We start from the raw sequence: 17,625 nt of genomic DNA on the forward strand, positions 1-17,625 counted from the left end.
GCTCCGGGTCAGAGCCCCAAACATGCCGCTTCTATGATGAGCTGCATGCCATTTTAGGGGGTTCAGCCACCACTACCCCAGCCGTGTTGTTTGACTCCTTCAATGGAGATGGAGGCAATACGGAAGCAGGTTTTGGGGACGAAGAAGATGATGATGAGGAGGAGGTTGTAGATAGCTCACAGCAAGCAAGCGGAGAAACCGGTTTTCCCGACAGCCAGGAACTGTTTCTCACCCTGGACCTGGAGCCAGTACCCCCTGAACCCACCCAAGGCTGCCTCCTGGACCCAGCAGACGGAGAAGGGACCTCCGGTGAGTGTACCTTTTAAAATACTATACATGGTTTAAAAGCAAGCATGTGAAAGGATTACTTTGCCCTGGCATTCGCGGCTCTCCTGGATATACTCCCAAAGCCTTTGCAAAAGGTTTCTGGGGAGGGCAGACTTATTGCGTCCTTCATGGTAGGACACTATACCACTCCAGGCCAGTAACACGTACTCGGGAATCATTGTACAACAAAGCATTGCAGTGTATGTTTGCTGGCGTTCAAGCAACATCCGTTCGTGTGTTATCCTCAGGAGAGTGAGATATAATCCATGGTCACCTGGTTGAAATAGGGTGCTTTTCTTCAGGGGACGCTCAGAGGAGCCCATTCCTGCTGGGCTGTTTGCCTGCGGCTGAACAGAAATGTTCCCCGCTGTTAGCCACAGGGAGGGGGGAGGGTTGAGGGGGTAGCCACGCGGTGGGGGGAGGCAAAATGCGACCTTGTAACGAAAGCACATGTGCTATGTATGTAATGTTAACAGCAAGGTTTACCCTGAAAGAGTGTAGCCAGTGTTTTATAAAATGTGTCTTTTTAAATACCGCTGTCCCTTTTCTTTTCTCCACCAGCTGCATGTGTTTCAATGATCACAGGATCTTCTCCTTCCCAGAGGCTAGTGAAGATTAGAAAGAAAAAAAAAATGCACTCGAGATGAAATGTTCTCCGAGCTCATGCTGTCCTCCCACACTGACAGAGCACAGACGAATGCGTGGAGGCAAATAATGTCAGACTGCAGGAAAGCACAAAATGACCAGGAGGAGAGGTGGCGGGCTGAAGAGAGTAAGTGGCGGGCTGAAGAGAGGGCTGAAGCTCGAATGTGGCGACAGCGTGATGAGAGGAGGCAGGATTCAATGCTGAGGCTGCTGGAGGACCAAACCAGTATGCTCCAGTGTATGGTTGAGCTGCAGCAAAGGCAGCTGGAGCACAGACTGCCACTACAGCCCCTGTGTAACCAACCGCCCTCCTCCCCAAGTTCCATAGCCTCCACACCCAGACGCCCAAGAACGCGGTGGGGTGGCCACCGGCCAACCAGCCACTCCACCACAGAGGATTGCCCCAAAAAAAGAAGGCTGTCATTCAATAAATTTTAAAGTTGTAAACTTTTAAAGTGCTGTGTGGCATTTTCCTTCCCTCCTCCACCACCCCTCCTGGGCTACCTTGGTAGTCATCCCCCTATTTGTGTGATGAATGAATAAAGAATGCATGAATGTGAAGCAACAATGACTTTATTGCCTCTGCAAGAGGTGATCAAAGGGAGGAGGGGAGGGTGGTTAGCTTACAAGGAAGTAGAGTGAACCAAGGGGCGGGGGGTGTCATCAAGGAGAAACAAACAGAACTTTCACACCGTAGCCTGGCCAGTCATGAAACTGGTTTTCAAAGCCTCTCTGATGCGTACCGCACCCTCCTGTGCTCTTCTAACCGCCCTGGTGTCTGGCTGCGCATAACCAGCAGCCAGGCGATTTGCCTCAACCTCCCACCCCGCCATAAACGTCTCCCCCTTACTCTCACAGATATTGTGGAGCACACAGCAAGCAGTAATAACAATGGGAATATTGGTTTCGCTGAGGTCTAAGCGAGTCAGTAAACTGCGCCAGCGCGCCTTTAAACGTCCAAATGCACATTCTACCACCATTCTGCACTTGCTCAGCCTGTAGTTGAACAGCTCCTGACTGCTGTCCAGGCTGCCTGTGTACGGCTTCATGAGCCATGGCATTAAGGGGTAGGCTGGGTCCCCAAGAATACATATAGGCATTTCAACATTTTGTTATTTTCTGGTCTGGGAATAAAGTCCCTTCTTGAAGCTTTTGAAACAGACCAGAGTTCCTGAAGATGCGAGCGTCATGTACCTTTCCCGGCCATCCCACATTGATGTTGGTGAAACGTCCCTTGTGATCCACCAGAGCTTGCAGCACTATTGAAAAAGTACCCCTTGCGGTTTATGTACTCGCCGGCTTGGTGCTCCGGTGCCAAGATAGGGATATGGGTTCCGTCTATGGCCCCACCACAGTTAGGGAATCCCATTGCAGCAAAGCCATCCACTATGACCTGCACATTTCCCAAGGTCACTACCCTTGATATCAGCAGATCTTTGATTGCGTGGGCTACTTGCATCACAGCAGCCCCCACAGTAGATTTGCCTACTCCAAATTGATTCCCAACTGACCGGTAGCTGTCTGGCGTTGCAAGCTTCCACAGGGCTATCGCCACTCGCTTCTCAACTGTGAGGGCTGCTCTCATCTTGGTATTCATGCGCTTCAGGGCAGGGGAAAGCAAGTCACAAAGTTCCATGAAAGTGCCCTTACGCATGCAAAAGTTTCGCAGCCACTGGGAATCGTCCCAGACCTGCAACACTATGCGGTCCCACCAGTCTGTGCTTGTTTCCCGAGCCCAGAATCGGCGTTCCACAGCATGAACCTGCCCCATTAGCACCATTATGCATGCATTGGCAGGGCCCATGCTTTCAGAGAAATCTGTGTCCATGTCCTGATCACTCACGTGACCGCGCTGACGTCGCCTCCTCGCCCGGTAGCGCTTTGCCAGGTTCTGGTGCTGCATATACTGCTGGATAATGCGTGTGGTGTTTAATGTGCTCCTAATTGCCAAAGTGAGCTGAGCGGACTCCATGCTTGCCTTGGTATGGCGTCCGCACAGAAAAAAGGCGCGGAATGATTGTCTGCCGTTGCTCTGACGGAGGGAGGGGCGACTGACGACACGGCTTACAGGGTTGGCTTCAGGAGGCTAAAATCCACAAAGGGGGTGGCTTTACATCAAGGAGTAGTTCAGGCAGGACTTCACGGAGGGTTCCAATAAGAAATGGTGCACCTAAGTTATTGTTCTTATTGGAACAAGGAGGTTAGCCTGGCCTCTGATTGATACATGGCTAGATCTACCTCGCAGCACCTTCTCTGTGAGTGACTGCAGTGTGACCTAGAGGAATGAGTCCCCTAGACAGGGGAGGAGGCAAATGAGTACAAAACAAATCTGGTCTATTTCTTGTTTTGATCCACTCCATCTATCTTTTACATCTTTGGCTGGCAGCAGACGGTGCAGAAGGACTGCAAGCCATCCACATCTCATGGCTGCTCGGCAGAAGATGGCACAGTACGACTGCTAGCCATCCTCATCTCTTGCCTGCCTGGCAGAAGATGGCACAGTACGATTGCTAGCCATCGTCATCTCTTGCCTGCCCGGCAGAAGATGGTACAATACGATTTCTAGCCATCGTCATCTCTTGCCTGCCCGGCAGAAGATGGTACAATACGACTGCTAGCAATCCGTATTGCCTGCCTGCTCACCATTAGACGGTTCAATACGACTGACTGCAGGACTAAAGAGAATGACCTGGTCAAGTCACCAAAAATTTAGTCCCTGCGCCCATGTCTGCCCAGGCGCTCCCAGCCGACGTGGCCAGGAGCACCTCGGACATGACGAGGACGGCTACCAGTCATACTGCACCGTCTGCTGCCAGAAGGCAATGGGTTGCTGCTACTGTGTAGCAATGCCGTACCGCGTCTGCCAGCACCCAGGAGACATACGGTGACGGTTACCTGAGCGGGCTCCATGCTTGCGGTGGTATGGCGTCCGCACAGGTAACTCAGGAAAAAAGGCGCGAAACAATTGTCTGCCCTTGCCTTCACGGAGGGAGGGAGGGAACGGGGGCCGGACAATATGTACCCAGAACCACCCGCGACAATGTTTTAGCCCAATCAGAGTGTTCCATTGGGCTGCTCTGGACAGCACTCTCAACTCAGATGCACGATTGTTTGCCGTTGCTCTGACGCAGGGAGGGGCGACTGAGGACACGGCTTACAGGGTTGACTTCACGGAGGGTTCCAATAAGAAATGGTGCACCTAAGTTATTGTTCTTATTGGAACAAGGAGGTTAGCCTGGCCTCTGATTGATACATGGCTAGATCTACCTCGCTGCACCTTCTCTGAGTGACTGCAGTGTGACCTAGAGGAATGAGTCCCCTAGACAGGGGAGAAGGCAAATGAGTACAAAACAAATCTGGTCTATTTCTTGTTTTGATCCACTCCATCTATCTTTTACATCTTTGGCTAGCAGCAGACGGTGCAGAAGGACTGCATGCCATCCACATATCATGGCTGCTCGGCAGAAGACGGTGCAATAGGACTGCTAGCAATCCATATTGCCTGCCTGCTCACCATAAGACGGTTCAATAGGACTGACTGCCGGACTAAAAAAAATGACCTGGTCAAGTCACTAAAAATTTAGTCCCTGCGCCCATGTCTGCCCAGGCGCTCCTGATCAACCTCACACAGGCGACCAGGAACACCTCGGACATGACGAGGACGGCTACCAGTCGTACTGTACCGTCTGCTGCCAAAAGGCAATGGGTTGCTGCTACTGTGTAGCAATGCCGTACCGTGTCTGCCAGCACCCAGGAGACATACGGTGACTGTTACCTGAGCGGGCTCCATGCTTGCGGTGGTATGGCGTCCGCACAGGTAACTCAGGAAAAAAGGCGCGAAACAATTGTCTGCCCTTGCTTTCACGGAGGGAGGGAGGGAAGGGGGGGACTGACGATATGTACCCAGAACCACCCGCAACAATGTTTCAGCCCCATCAGGCATTGGGATCTCAACCCAGAATTCCAATGGGCAGCGGAGACTGCGGGAACTGTGGGATAGCTACCCACAGTGCAACGCTCCGGAAGTCGACTCTAGCCTCGGTACTGTGGAAGCACTCCGCCGAGTTAATGCACTTCTGTGGGGACACACACACTCGAATATATAAAACCGATTTCTAAAAAACCGACTTCTATAAATTCGACCTTATTCCGTAGTGTAGACATACCCATAGAGTGGAATGGTTCTCATAGAGTTTAAGGTCAACAGGGACCATCAGGTTCATCTAGTTTGACCTCCTGCACCTTGCAGGCCACAGAACCTCACTCACCCTCTCCTGTAACAGACCCCTAATCTCTGGCTGAGTAACTGAAGTCCTCAAATCATGGTTTAAAGACTTCAAGTTAAGAGAATTCTGCATTTACACCCGTTAACTCCCTTTGCAAGGTCCAAGGTTCTATTTGCTTGAAATGGTGAAGATATTCTCATGGGAAAAGATTTATTTGGTGAATAGACATTCTAAATGCTTATCGATTACTTAGATGACTGCTTATGGCACTGATGTCTGATTCCAACTTTTCCGTTACACAGAGCTTTCACCTTGTTTTACCTTCTAGGATTAAATAATTGCCATGGACAGCAATAGTCTACTAGGAAAGTAAATGGGAGTGGTAATGAACATTACTACTATTCTTTATGCTAACTGCATTCTGATGTAGCTATCTGAACTTAAAATATTATCCTACTTAATTATTTTTACAACACTAATTTCTCCAAATACAAGATGGTCACAACAGGGAATCTCACCTCCCACCCAAGGTCCTAGCTTTGTCAATTACAGTGACCGAAAGATTTATTAAGAATATTATATTACTTCTCTCATTTTTAAAAACTTAAATCCTACAGTTTAGCCCTCAATTACACATCTGTCTAGGGAATCTGGACCCAGAGATAGCATTTTCTTTATTGGGCAGGAGAGAAGAAATTAAATGTAACCAAAAATCTTATTAAAAGAGACCCCCAAAAGTATGCACACTAGAAAAATAAGCATCTCACTATGCAAAGATTCAGATTTTAAGGTGAGAGAGAATCATTAAGTTGTTTAGTTTGATATCTGGTATAACGTAGGCCACAGAATTTCACCCAGCTACCCTTGCATTGAGCCTAATAACTTTGTTTGACTAAACTAGGGGTCGGCAACCTTCAGCACGAGGCCCATCAGAGTAATCCGCTGGCGGGTCGCGAGACACTTTGTTTATGTTGACTGTTCGCAGGCACAGCCCCCCGCAGCTCCCAGTGGCCGTGGTTCGCTGTTCCCGGCCAATGGGAGCCGCTTCCTGCAGCTCCTATTGGCGGGAATGGTGAACCATGGCCACTGGGAGCTGCGGGGGGCCGTGCCTGTGGATGGTCAACGCAAACAAAATTTCTTGTGATGCGCAAGCAGATTACCCTGATGGGCCATATGCTGAAAGTTGCTGACCTCTAGACTAAACCACAACTTCCAGAAAGGCATCCAAGTTTTGATTTGAAGACGAGATGAAGAACCCACCACTTCCCTAGGTGGCATGTTCCAGTGATTAATCACTTTCACTGTTAAAACTTGTGCTTGATTGCTCATTTGAATTTGTCTGGCTTCAACTTTGAGCCATGAGTTCTTGGTACACAATTGCCTGCAAAACCAGGGGACTAGATTCAATGACCCAGGAGATCCCTTTCAGTCTTATGTTATGCTGTTCTCTGCCAGACTGAGCAGGAGCCCTTTAGTATCCAGTATTTTTTCCCCCTGAAAGTATTTATATCCTGTCATCACATCACCTCTCCAATCTTCTTTCTGATAAACTCAAAAGATTGACCTTTTAAGTCTCTCATTATATGGCATCTTCTCCAGCCCTGAGATGATTTGGGTGGTTCTTCTCCATACTCTCTCCAATTTTTCAACACCATTTTTAACTATTACAAAATGTATTAAATCCATAAGTCACATTGCATCTTTCTAAGTCACAATAGCCTTATGCTAGTAGGTGCAATGAAGAATGCTTGGGATGTTTTTCTACATTTTCAAATATATTGACTTTTTATTACAAGACAGAATACGAAGTATACAGTGCTTATTTTACATTTTTATTACAAATATTTGCACTGTAAAAATGATAAAGAAATAATATTTTTCAATTCACCTCATACAAGTACTGTAGTGCAATCTGTTTATCGTGAAAGTGTAACTTACAAATATAGATTTTTTGTTACATTGTTTTGTTTTTGAGTCCAGTTATGTAAAACTTTAGAGCCTACAAGTTCACTTAATCCTACTTCTTGTTCAGCTAATTGCTAAGCCAAACAACTATTTACGGGAGATACTGCTGCCTGCTTCTTATTTACATCACCTGAGGGTGAGAACAGGCGTTCACATGGCACTTTTGTAGCCAGAGTTGCAAGGGATTTACCTAAACAATCATATGCCCATTCATGCTTCGGCCACCATTCCAGAGGACATGCTTCCATGCTGTTGATGCTCATTTTAAAAAAATAATTAAATATGTGACTGAACTCCTTGGAGGAGAATTCTGTCTCCTGTTCTGTTTTACCCACATTCTGCCATATATTTCATGTTATAGCAGTCTCTGATGATGACCCAGCACATGTTCGTTTTAAGAACACTTACACAGCAGGTTTGACAAAATGCAAAGAGGGTACCAATGTGAAATTTCTAAAAATAGCTACAGCACATGACCCAAGGTTTAAGAATCTGAAGTGCCATCCAAAATCTGAGAGGGACAAGGCGTGGCGCATGCTTTCAGAAGTCTTAAAAGAGCAACACTACAATGCGGAAACTACAGAATCCGAACCACCAAAAAAGAAAATGAACCTTCTGCTGGTGGCATCTGACTCAGATGGTGAAAATGAACATGCGTCAGTCTGCACCACTTTGGATGGTTATCAAGCAGAACCCGTCAGCAGCATGGACAAATGTCCTCTGGAATGGTGGTTGAAGCATGAAGGGACATATGAATGTTTAGCCCATTTGGCGTGTAAATATTTGCAACGCCGGCTACAACAGTGCCATGCAAACACCTGTTCTCACTTTCAAGTGACATTGTAAACAAGAATTGGGCAGCATTATCTCCTGCAAATTGTAACCAACCTTGTTTGTCTGAGCGATTGGCTGAAGTAGGACTTAGTGGACTTGTAGGCACTAAAGTTTTACATTGGTTTTTTTTATGCAATTATTTTCTGTACATAATTCTACATTTGTAAGTTAACTTTCATGATAAAGAGATTGCACTACAGTACTTTTATTAGGTGAACTGAAAAATACTATTTTTATGGTGCAAATATTTTTAATAAAAATAAATATAAAGTGAGCACTGTATACTTCATATTGCGTTGTAACTGAATTAAATATATTTGAAAACACAGAAAACATCCAAAAATATTTAAATAAATGGTATTCTATTATTAATAGCATGATTAATCATACAGTCAATCAAGATTAATTTTTTTAATCGCTTGACAGCCCTAGTTATAACTAGCCACGTCAGGGGACAGTACTCACTTGTTTGTATCAGGGTATAAAGTGTATGTCAGAGAGAGTATCTTTGTCTGGCCTAGGGAGGAAAGGAAAGTCCTGCCGTTCACTGAGCTGATCCATTGTTACGGGCATACATATATTAGTGGTCTGGTAGAGTCTGTGGGATACTAGTACCATCCTTTGTCAACAATAAACCTGGCTGGGTGCATTTGTCCCTTAAGGGATCTTGTGATCATTTGGTGGTTCACTTGATGTCTGCCATGCCAGCTGTCTGCATAGGGTTGGGGCGGTACACAGAGGAAACACACACACATGCAGCCAAACATCAATCAGCATCAAACCACACTATGGAATAAGGTCCTACCCAACATGAGTAACAGTGGTGAAAATAGTCCCAAAATAATTTTGTTTAAACTAGCCTTCACAGGTTAAGGGCACACATTCTGCAACACTTGCTCTTGGTGTATAGTACCTTACTCTTTGGACAGCCCTACTGGTTTCAATAGGACTATTTAAAGTATAAGGTACTGCTTACCATAAGCCGGAGGGGGGGGCATGGATCAGTGTTCATGTCACACTCCCCGTCAGTACACAGCCTGGGCTGGGGAAGCTAATGATCCAACCAGTGGACCAAAGTCAGTGATGAATCCAGCTAACATGCCACCTGAGGCACATTGTACATATGTGAAGAAGCAGCAAGGGTGGCAGAATCCTTAATGGGGATTTGTACACTCTATGCACTAATATGGCAACCATCTTTTCAAATAATTGCTAGTAGGAAGATAAGGGAAAATGGCAAGGAAAAGGATAAACATTTCCATATTGTTTTGAATATTTACTTAAAATAAGTTAGTTCAAGACCCCTTTGCTTTTCTCCTAGTACAAACCACTTCTTCAATCCCATTCCAGCTTTTCAACAGTAGAGCGTAGGCCAATGAATATGTACAATTTCTCACTGTATTCCTCAATATTAAATGGAGAGCTATTTAAAAGGCCTCCAATTTAACTTTTATAAGAGATAGCAAGAAATTAAAGTGGCATGGGATTAAAGTGGAAGGGGGACAAGAATTAAAACTTACTTTTCCCCCTCTTCTTTTAAAGCCTCTGGCAACTATAACTTGCTGACTGTCAAGACTCCTGGTTTGGCCAGACAGCTTAAGATTCTGTAAATTTGTTCCAGGTAATTATGCAATGGAATTGCAGCAGCAGGATACAGCTGTAACACTGCTGGGCTTAGAACATCTCAACAAGCCTTCCACCTACTCAGAGGCCCCTTCTTGCTGATTCTGACAGCTGCAATTTGAGCCAGAAGATTCCCAGCTGTTACCTGCTATGTATACACTTCTCGGTGCTGCTTGGCACAAGGGCTTTTGCTGAAGCTGAGAAGAAAATGATACTGTGAGCAGCCTGGGAAACCTCAGTTTCACGCAACAGGACTGGATATCCGTTCTGAAGTGTGGGGGAGGTGGGTGAAAAGGGAAGCAAAATGTTTTCAGGGTAGATTTATTTTTGAAGACAGTCCAGATCTAGGGTGGGATTTGAGGGAGATCACTATAGGGTTTGAGCATTTTGTTGATTGGATTTGTCAGGAGCTGCCTAGGATGCTCACTGATTAAGTATTTGAATAGTTCCATTGATTTCAAAGTTAAACACTGGCTTAAGTGTTTTGCTGGATTAGAGCCTAATTTACTTAAGATGACCTGGGAACAATAAAACTCTAAAAGTTAGAAATGAAGCATAAAATGCATTTGAGCATAATGATTTCAGTGGAGTTACATTAGGCAGGAACTGGCCCTAGGTTTGTGGATGGGATTGCATACAGATAAGTGAAAATCCAATGTTATTAAGAACATATATGATAATTAGTTAGTCTTCAGTTCTACAGTCTGTACAAATTCTTGTAAAGTTAGATGGCCAAATTTGAATTCTGAAGACTTTAGCAGTCTAATAAATCACTGACATGTTACACAGGCAAATTATTTAGGTTTCACTCTAGTTGCAAAATTCTACACAAAGAACAATCCAACTCGTATTGATTTTTAAGTGGTAGATCTAGAAAAAAAAATCAACTTCTTGTTGTGCAGTTCTTCTTAGAATAACAAACAGCAACAGTTATACAATCTTGCTCAGTAACAATACTGAAAACAAGCAAGATAAAGCTCTTGGCATTTATGCAATGTATCTCTAGGCCAGAAATTGAAAAATAAAGAACCCTAAAAGGAATCCAAAATATAGTAAATGAATCTGAAGTCATTTTCCAGACTGTCGGTTTTCTGTCTATTAAAGCAGAACACCATATACACTATAAATTGTGCAAATGAAATGTTGGCCGTGATAATGAATTATGTCCATTTTCTTTACATTCTAACATTCAGACATCACAATTTGAAAGGCACTGATGTTAACGAGACCATAGCTCAGAAGCTATGCCATTCCTAATGAGGCTAGACTCCAAAGGGGCAGGAATACCTTCCCCCACATGGTGGTGAGCAGCCTGGGAGTTACTCTGAGATTGCTACTGCAACTATGAGGATATAGCAGTTTCCCTAGCTCCCGCATCCCCACTCAAGAAGGGACAAGAGCTAGGGATTTGAATACATGTCCCCGGGGAATACTTATCTCTTGCCTTCCACCTCTTCTGTGTGACAGTTCTCTGCTCCACGACATTTCAAGGGTGACACCCAATAGTTGCCATCTAGATGCATATAATCACTGATTCCCCTTTCCTTGGAGACATCTGCGTCTGTGAGGGTAGGTGCATTCATCAGAATTTGTCTCTAGGTGAAAGAATGCTTTGGATGTCTCAGAAAACTTCAGTAGTTCCTGCATACATCACAAACTGATATGAAACACAGACTTGAAAATACGAGTTTAAAGACATGTCATCCTTTTCTTTTGCATGTACCAGAAAATGGAAAAGTCTGACCTTATCGTACCTAAAGGCAACAATGCATCAACACAAAAGTAGTATCTAAAAGAACAAATAGAGTGGATCTGGCTTTGTCTATGGTGCCATTTCAGGAACCACCCAGACTTGATTTGAATACTTATTGAATTCAATGTTGTTACTGTCTGAAATTCATATTTATTCTTTACATAATTTGCAAATATCTGTAAAATGTAAAATGTAAATTATATAATTTGCTGACTTGGAAAACTGTAAATTTAAGGTTCTGCTTACAATATCAAGTGACATTTTGTTCATTGCGTACATATTTTGACATGCAAGGCTTAGACAAACTCCTACAGTAAGTTAAAAGCCATAATGGGAAAACAACCTAATCTTCAAATAAATATGCATCTCCTCTCTGTCCCCATGAGATGAATACATGTAGGTAACGAGCATCAAGAATGAAGTGCCTGCAGCATGTCTTAGTTTTCATGTAATAAAATACTCTAGATATAGATCACCTTTCTGTGAATACCTACCAGCGTGTCAGTGTCCTTGAAATGAGAACTGAAAGCAATTTAATTAATGAATTGAACTCTTGTTTTTCACTACCATATCAGTAATTTACCTCTCTTCTGGCACAATGTTTTTTGGGGTTTTTTTTGGTAACTTCCAACTATGGAAAAACTCCTCAGTACATCACAATATTTTACATAGCAATACACACTGGATGGATTATTCTGCCAGGTTTGTTATTAATAGTTTGTAGCAGGCACTCTGCAAAATGGACAAAACTGAAGACAAGTGGCTAGGTCTGCAGGTGCTTCACAGCCATGCTGAGTGCACCTGAGGAGGAAAGGGAGGCACATAGGTGTCTTTCTGTCTTCCTGTCCAAGGTATGGTGGGGCCAGGGTCAGTCAGTGCTACTTTGGCCCCGGTGCATATTAGAACAGCCTTAGGACTGCTCTAACTAGCGCTGGCTTTAATGACTCCTTATTGGCTCAAATTGCATCAACTTTTCACCACCTGGGTATTCCGCTATGCAAGGAGACCTGCTAAAGCCGCTTTCTGTCCCTTGTGTCTATCAGTACAAAGAACACAAGAATGGGCAGGGATCAAGCCCAAGGTGCCTTCTCCAAAGAGTTTACATGCTAAATGTACAGCCGTTGAAAAACACCAATCTCAAAAACTGTGCTCAATCAGGACTCTAGGTAACTCTATATGTGACCACTCTGTGAAGCAAAATACTAAGAGCAATTAAGAATTGCTTCCCCAGTAAAACTACATTTAAGCTACCAGCAAGTGAAATACGAGATACTAGAGAATACTTTTTAGGTTTATTGGGTGGATTTTTCAAAAGAGGCTAAATAAAGTGGCTTAGGCACAAGTCCCATTTAAAAGAAATCTCAATGACGCTTGTGTCCTACATCACTAAGGCTCCTTAGAAAATCCCATCTATTATGTTAATTTAAAAAAGCAAACCTTCTTTAAGCCTTTTCTACAAAAAAGGGCAAGACAGTATTTACAGTAAGTGATAACCACAGAGATAAAATGAATGGGTTAGTCAAATAATAATGAGGTTCATACAGTTTTCTTCCTCTCTTTGAATTATTAACATCCATGGAATTCATAAATTATAAAAAGGCAACTGAATGCATGATATTCAAAGTTCTAAAATATCATGACAAAGGAAGAAAGTATTAGTCTTGCTGGCTTCAAAGTGCAGAAAGGAAAAACGTCTCCTTTGAACTGCAATGTACAGACTGCCACCTAGTTCAGTGAATGCTGTTATGTTATGCTGATGACAGAAATAAATTCTAAAGCAAACATAAGAGACCATTTCTGGGACAATATTTTGGGACAATATTTGGGACAATGGGTGCTGCTGGAAGCGGCGTGGGCCTAGGGACGTACTGGCCGCCACTTCCAGCAGCTCCCATTGGCCTGGAGCAGCGAACCGCGGCCACTGGGAGCCGCGATCGGCCGAACCTGCGGACACGGCTGGTAAACAAACCGGCCCGGCCTGGCAGGGGCTTTCCCTGCACAAGCGGCGGAACAAGTTTGGGAACCACTGCACTAGATCATTTAAAGCTGATTTTCAGTAAGTCTTGGAGCATGGGGGAAGTTCCAGAAAACTGGAAGAAAGCTAATGATGAGCCAATTTTTAAAAAGGGTCCCAATTTTTGACCCAGGTAATTAAGAGCCCTGTCAGACTGTCATCAATCCCAGGCAAGATAATGGAGTGGGTCATATGGGACTTGATTAATAAAGAATTAAAGAAGAATAATGTAAATGCAAATCAACATGGGTTTACGGAATGTAAATCTTGTCAAAGTAAATCTTTTTTTTATGAGATTACATGTTTGATTGATGAAGATAGTAGTGTTGATATATATGTTTACTTTTGTAAGGTGTTTGACTTAGTACTGCACAAAGTTTTGATTAAAAAACTAAAATGATATAAAATTAACATGGTACACACTAAATGGATTAAAAAATGGCGAACTGATTGATCTCAAAATATAACTGTAAATAGGGAATCTTTATCAAGCAAGTCTGTTTCCAATGGGGTCCTGTAGGGATTGTTCTTGGTCCTACACTATTTAAGATTTTTATCAACGACCTAGGGAAAAAAACACCATAAAATCATTGCTGATAAACTTTGTAGATGACACAAAAATTGGGGGAGTGGTAAATAATGAAGAGAACAGGTCACTAATACACAGCAATCTGGATAAGCTGGTAACCTGGACCCAAGCAAATAGTATGCATTTTAACATGCCTAAATGGAAATGCATACATCTAGGAATAAAGAATGTAGGACATACTTGCAGGATGGGACTCTATCCTGAGAAGCAGTGACTCTGAAAAAGATTTTGGGGTCATGCTGGATAATCAGCTGAACAGGAGCTCTGCCTGTGATGCTGTGGCCAAAAGGGCTAATACAATCCTGGGATACATAAACCGAGGACTCTTGAGTAGGAGTGGAGAGGTTATTTCTTCTGTAAAATAATTCTGTATTTGGTACTGGTGCAACCACTGCTGGAATACTACATCCAATGCTGGTGTCCGCAATTCAAGGAGGGTTTGACAAATTGGAGAGGGTTCAGAGAAGAGCCACGAGAATGATTAAAGGATTAGAAAACCTGCCGTATAGTGACAGACACCAGGAGCTCAATCTATTTAGCTGATCAGAGAGAAGATTAAGGAGTGACTTGATTACATTCTATAAAGTACCTACATGGAGAACAAATATGTAATAATGGGCTCTTCAATCTAGCAGAAAAAGTTATAACTGATCCAATGGCTGGAAGTGGAAACTAGACAAATTCAGAGTGGAAATAAGGTGTAATTTTTAATGGTAAGAGTAATTAACCCTTGAAACAATTTACAAGAGTCGTAGTGGATTCTCTATCACTTAAAAGTTTTAAATCAAGATTTTGGGGATTCTCCAGGATGAAATGTGTGTGTTGTGTAAATACGGAAACAATCAGAAAAACTTCCAAGAGTCCTAAATTCCAATTTGGAAAAAAAACAAAAGGCTCAATAAGAGAAGAGGAATTTGGCTATTATCATGATTTTGTTTGAGATTCAGGAAAAGGTATTGTAATGAAACAGGAGAGGGGTCAAGACCATGTGGTGATTCATGTGAATTACAACCACATATACATAAGTCACGTTTTTAAATTTTATTTATTTCCTGTTTTGTTTTTCGTAATTTGGGAGAAGAGAATGAAAGATTGTTCAGTTACAATGGAGCTGATGAATATAATCATGCAGTATTTAGTAATGAGCATGGAGAAATATTATTAGATCAGGAAGATAGTAAGTGGGCTGCTTTATTTGAACATCATTTACTAATGATGTTAAGAGGAAGGAATGACATTTATTTAGAGGAATGTGAAATGGCTCAATGACAGATTCAATAATTTTGTTTTTTTAGTTTAAGGACGTAGCAGGGTCGCTGCAGGGTCCTCTTCGCTCCTGCTACTGCTGTGCTGACAAAGTCACTCGGAGACCCTGGGATTCAGCTACCACGGGTGTCGTTTATTTACAGATTGTGCTTCCACCACCTTTTCACCATACACAGCTTGGGTTCTAGTGTCTGCACCCAGGAGGGAAAAGCTATCGCTCTGCTTCCATTCCCTCACTTCCCACCCCCTTTCTGGCTTCCTTCCTCCCAGTCTTTTCTATAGCCCCAGGCTAATTGGGCAGGCAGCTGTCTCCCATTCACCAATTAGGCCAGCTCCAATTTACTTCCCTTAATGGGAGCGGGCGTGACAGAGGGCTGAGTCAGCAGTTCTTGCCCAGCACCCGGTCATAAAGGACATTCAAATTGGACATGATTTTTTACATGAGACATCTTAAACTGGGACAAAACTGGAATGTTTGTGTGTCCTCACTGTTAAGCTAGGCGCAGAGCAATGCTGTTAAGTCAGTAATATGGTATAACAGTAATAAAACGTAACAGAGGTAGGAATATTGTAATTTATGGATGATTAATCTGTACTTAAGTGTGCTATTTTTATGTAGAATATATGTCTTGAATGCTTTTATCTCATTTTTTAAGTAGTAACATAACTTTGCTAATATTCACTATTTATGACTAGGCATGGTGATTTTAATAATTAAGAGATAAATTCTTGGTCACTAAAAGCCTTATACATGGTCTCATAATAACCCATAATCTTTAAAGGGCCTCTTCACTAATGATAACGGGGTTTGGATCAGGCCTTAAATTTAGAACTTGTTCCCCCAATTTTAGTGAAAAAATATGGAAGCAAAGTCTAAGAAAGAAGAAAGCAATTGACATGCTATGAAACTATGGGAGAAGATCATTGAAAAGTGTCTGCATAGAACAGTTGAAATTTGGAAGGGTCAGTATGGATTTATGCAGGAAGTAGTACAACTGATGCTATATCTGTTTTTTCTGAACTTCTCCAACAGGATTCGTAAAAGACTGCAACTGGGCATAATCTTTATGGACTTGAGAACGCCTATGATCATGTACCAAGAACTAGTTTGGTGGAGCTTGTGACTGAGTGGTGTACCATGAGGATACATCAGTCTTATCCATGATGCGTATGATGGAGTTACAATTATAGCCAAAACCAAATGGGGCTACAGCAAAGAATTTCCAGTAAACCCTGGACTGTACCGGGGTCAGCGCTGAACCCTTCTCGTTTGCGATTGTCTTGGATGTGATGAGTAAAAATATACAAAGGGATCCGGCCTTCAAATATGCTGTTCACTGATGACTTAGTGATATGTGCAGAAGATTGTGAGACTCTGCAAACCAACTTTGAAAAATGGCAACAGTTTTGAGCAGGTGAGACTTAGAGTGAATGTTGGTAAGACTGAGGCTATAATAACTGGGGGAGGAGGACCTACCATAAAGAATATTACAGGTAGAGAGCTTAGAATAGCAAAAAAATTTAAATACCTAGGGTAAACAGTTGCTATCGATGGTGCCCTCCTGAGTGATGCCTGGCTTTGTACTGAAGCTGCCTGGTGCAAATGGCGGGAGCTGAGCTCACTTCTCTGTGATAAAAAGATGCCAATTAAGTTAGAAAGCAGAGTGTATAAAACTGCAACTTGACCTCTCCTAGTATACAGAACAAATTTAGCCAGCCACAAGAAAAAATATCAGTTTACTCTCCACAACAGAAACAAAGATGTTGAGACGGTCAAATGTTTGGGCACTTCAGGACGGGGGCGGGGAGGGAGGCCTAATGTGGGTTGCCCCAACTGAAGACAAGTTGAGGGAAGCTAAGTTCCATACATTGGTATGGACAAGTCCAGTGAAGACCTGTGAGTAATATTGGTAGGATGGCCCTTGCAATGATCGTGGACGGAAGATGACCAAGGGGGAGGCCAAAAACTTGGTACCCAAACCAGATATTAGCAGACCTTAGAGCAGGGGTGGGCAAACTATGGCCCACGGGGTGCCAGATCAGGGGCCACACCACACAGCTCCCGGAAGCAGCCGCATAGCCCCACTCAGAGGGTGGGGGGCCGCTTCATGCGTAAGAGTCGGAGAAGGGACAGGCCACTGCTTCCGGGAGCCACTTGAAGTCAGCACCGCTCGGAGACTGCACCCCAACCTCCTGCCCCAGGTCCCCCTCCCGCTCTCCAAACCCGGAGCACCATCCTGCACCCCAAACCCCTCATCCCCAGCCCCATCCCAGAGCCCGCACCCCCAACCAGAGCTCTCACCCCTTCCTGCACCCCAACCCCAATTTTGTGAGTACTTATGATCCACCATACAATTTCTATTCCCTGATGTGGCCCTCGGGC

At 43.6% G+C, this 17,625-nt stretch overlaps 1 protein-coding gene across 3 annotated transcripts in view; it reads right to left on the reverse strand.

The window, feature by feature from the left end:
• The window catches only part of SDHAF3 (succinate dehydrogenase complex assembly factor 3), an 83,239-nt gene that overhangs the window by 2,536 nt on the left and 63,078 nt on the right, over window positions 1–17,625 (reverse strand). Inside the window, exon 2 of one of the 3 annotated variants that reach the window (XM_074945874.1) lies at window positions 16,772–16,869. The exons of the other annotated variants lie outside the window; for them this stretch is intronic. Coding sequence (XP_074801975.1) covers window positions 16,772–16,869 — 98 coding nt within the window. The remainder of the gene's footprint in view (window positions 1–16,771; window positions 16,870–17,625) is intronic. 3 annotated transcript variants of the gene reach the window in all.

The sequence above is a fragment of the Natator depressus genome, chromosome 2 (assembly GCF_965152275.1).
Source record: "Natator depressus isolate rNatDep1 chromosome 2, rNatDep2.hap1, whole genome shotgun sequence".
In the NCBI taxonomy this organism is placed as follows: domain Eukaryota; kingdom Metazoa; phylum Chordata; order Testudines; family Cheloniidae; genus Natator; species Natator depressus.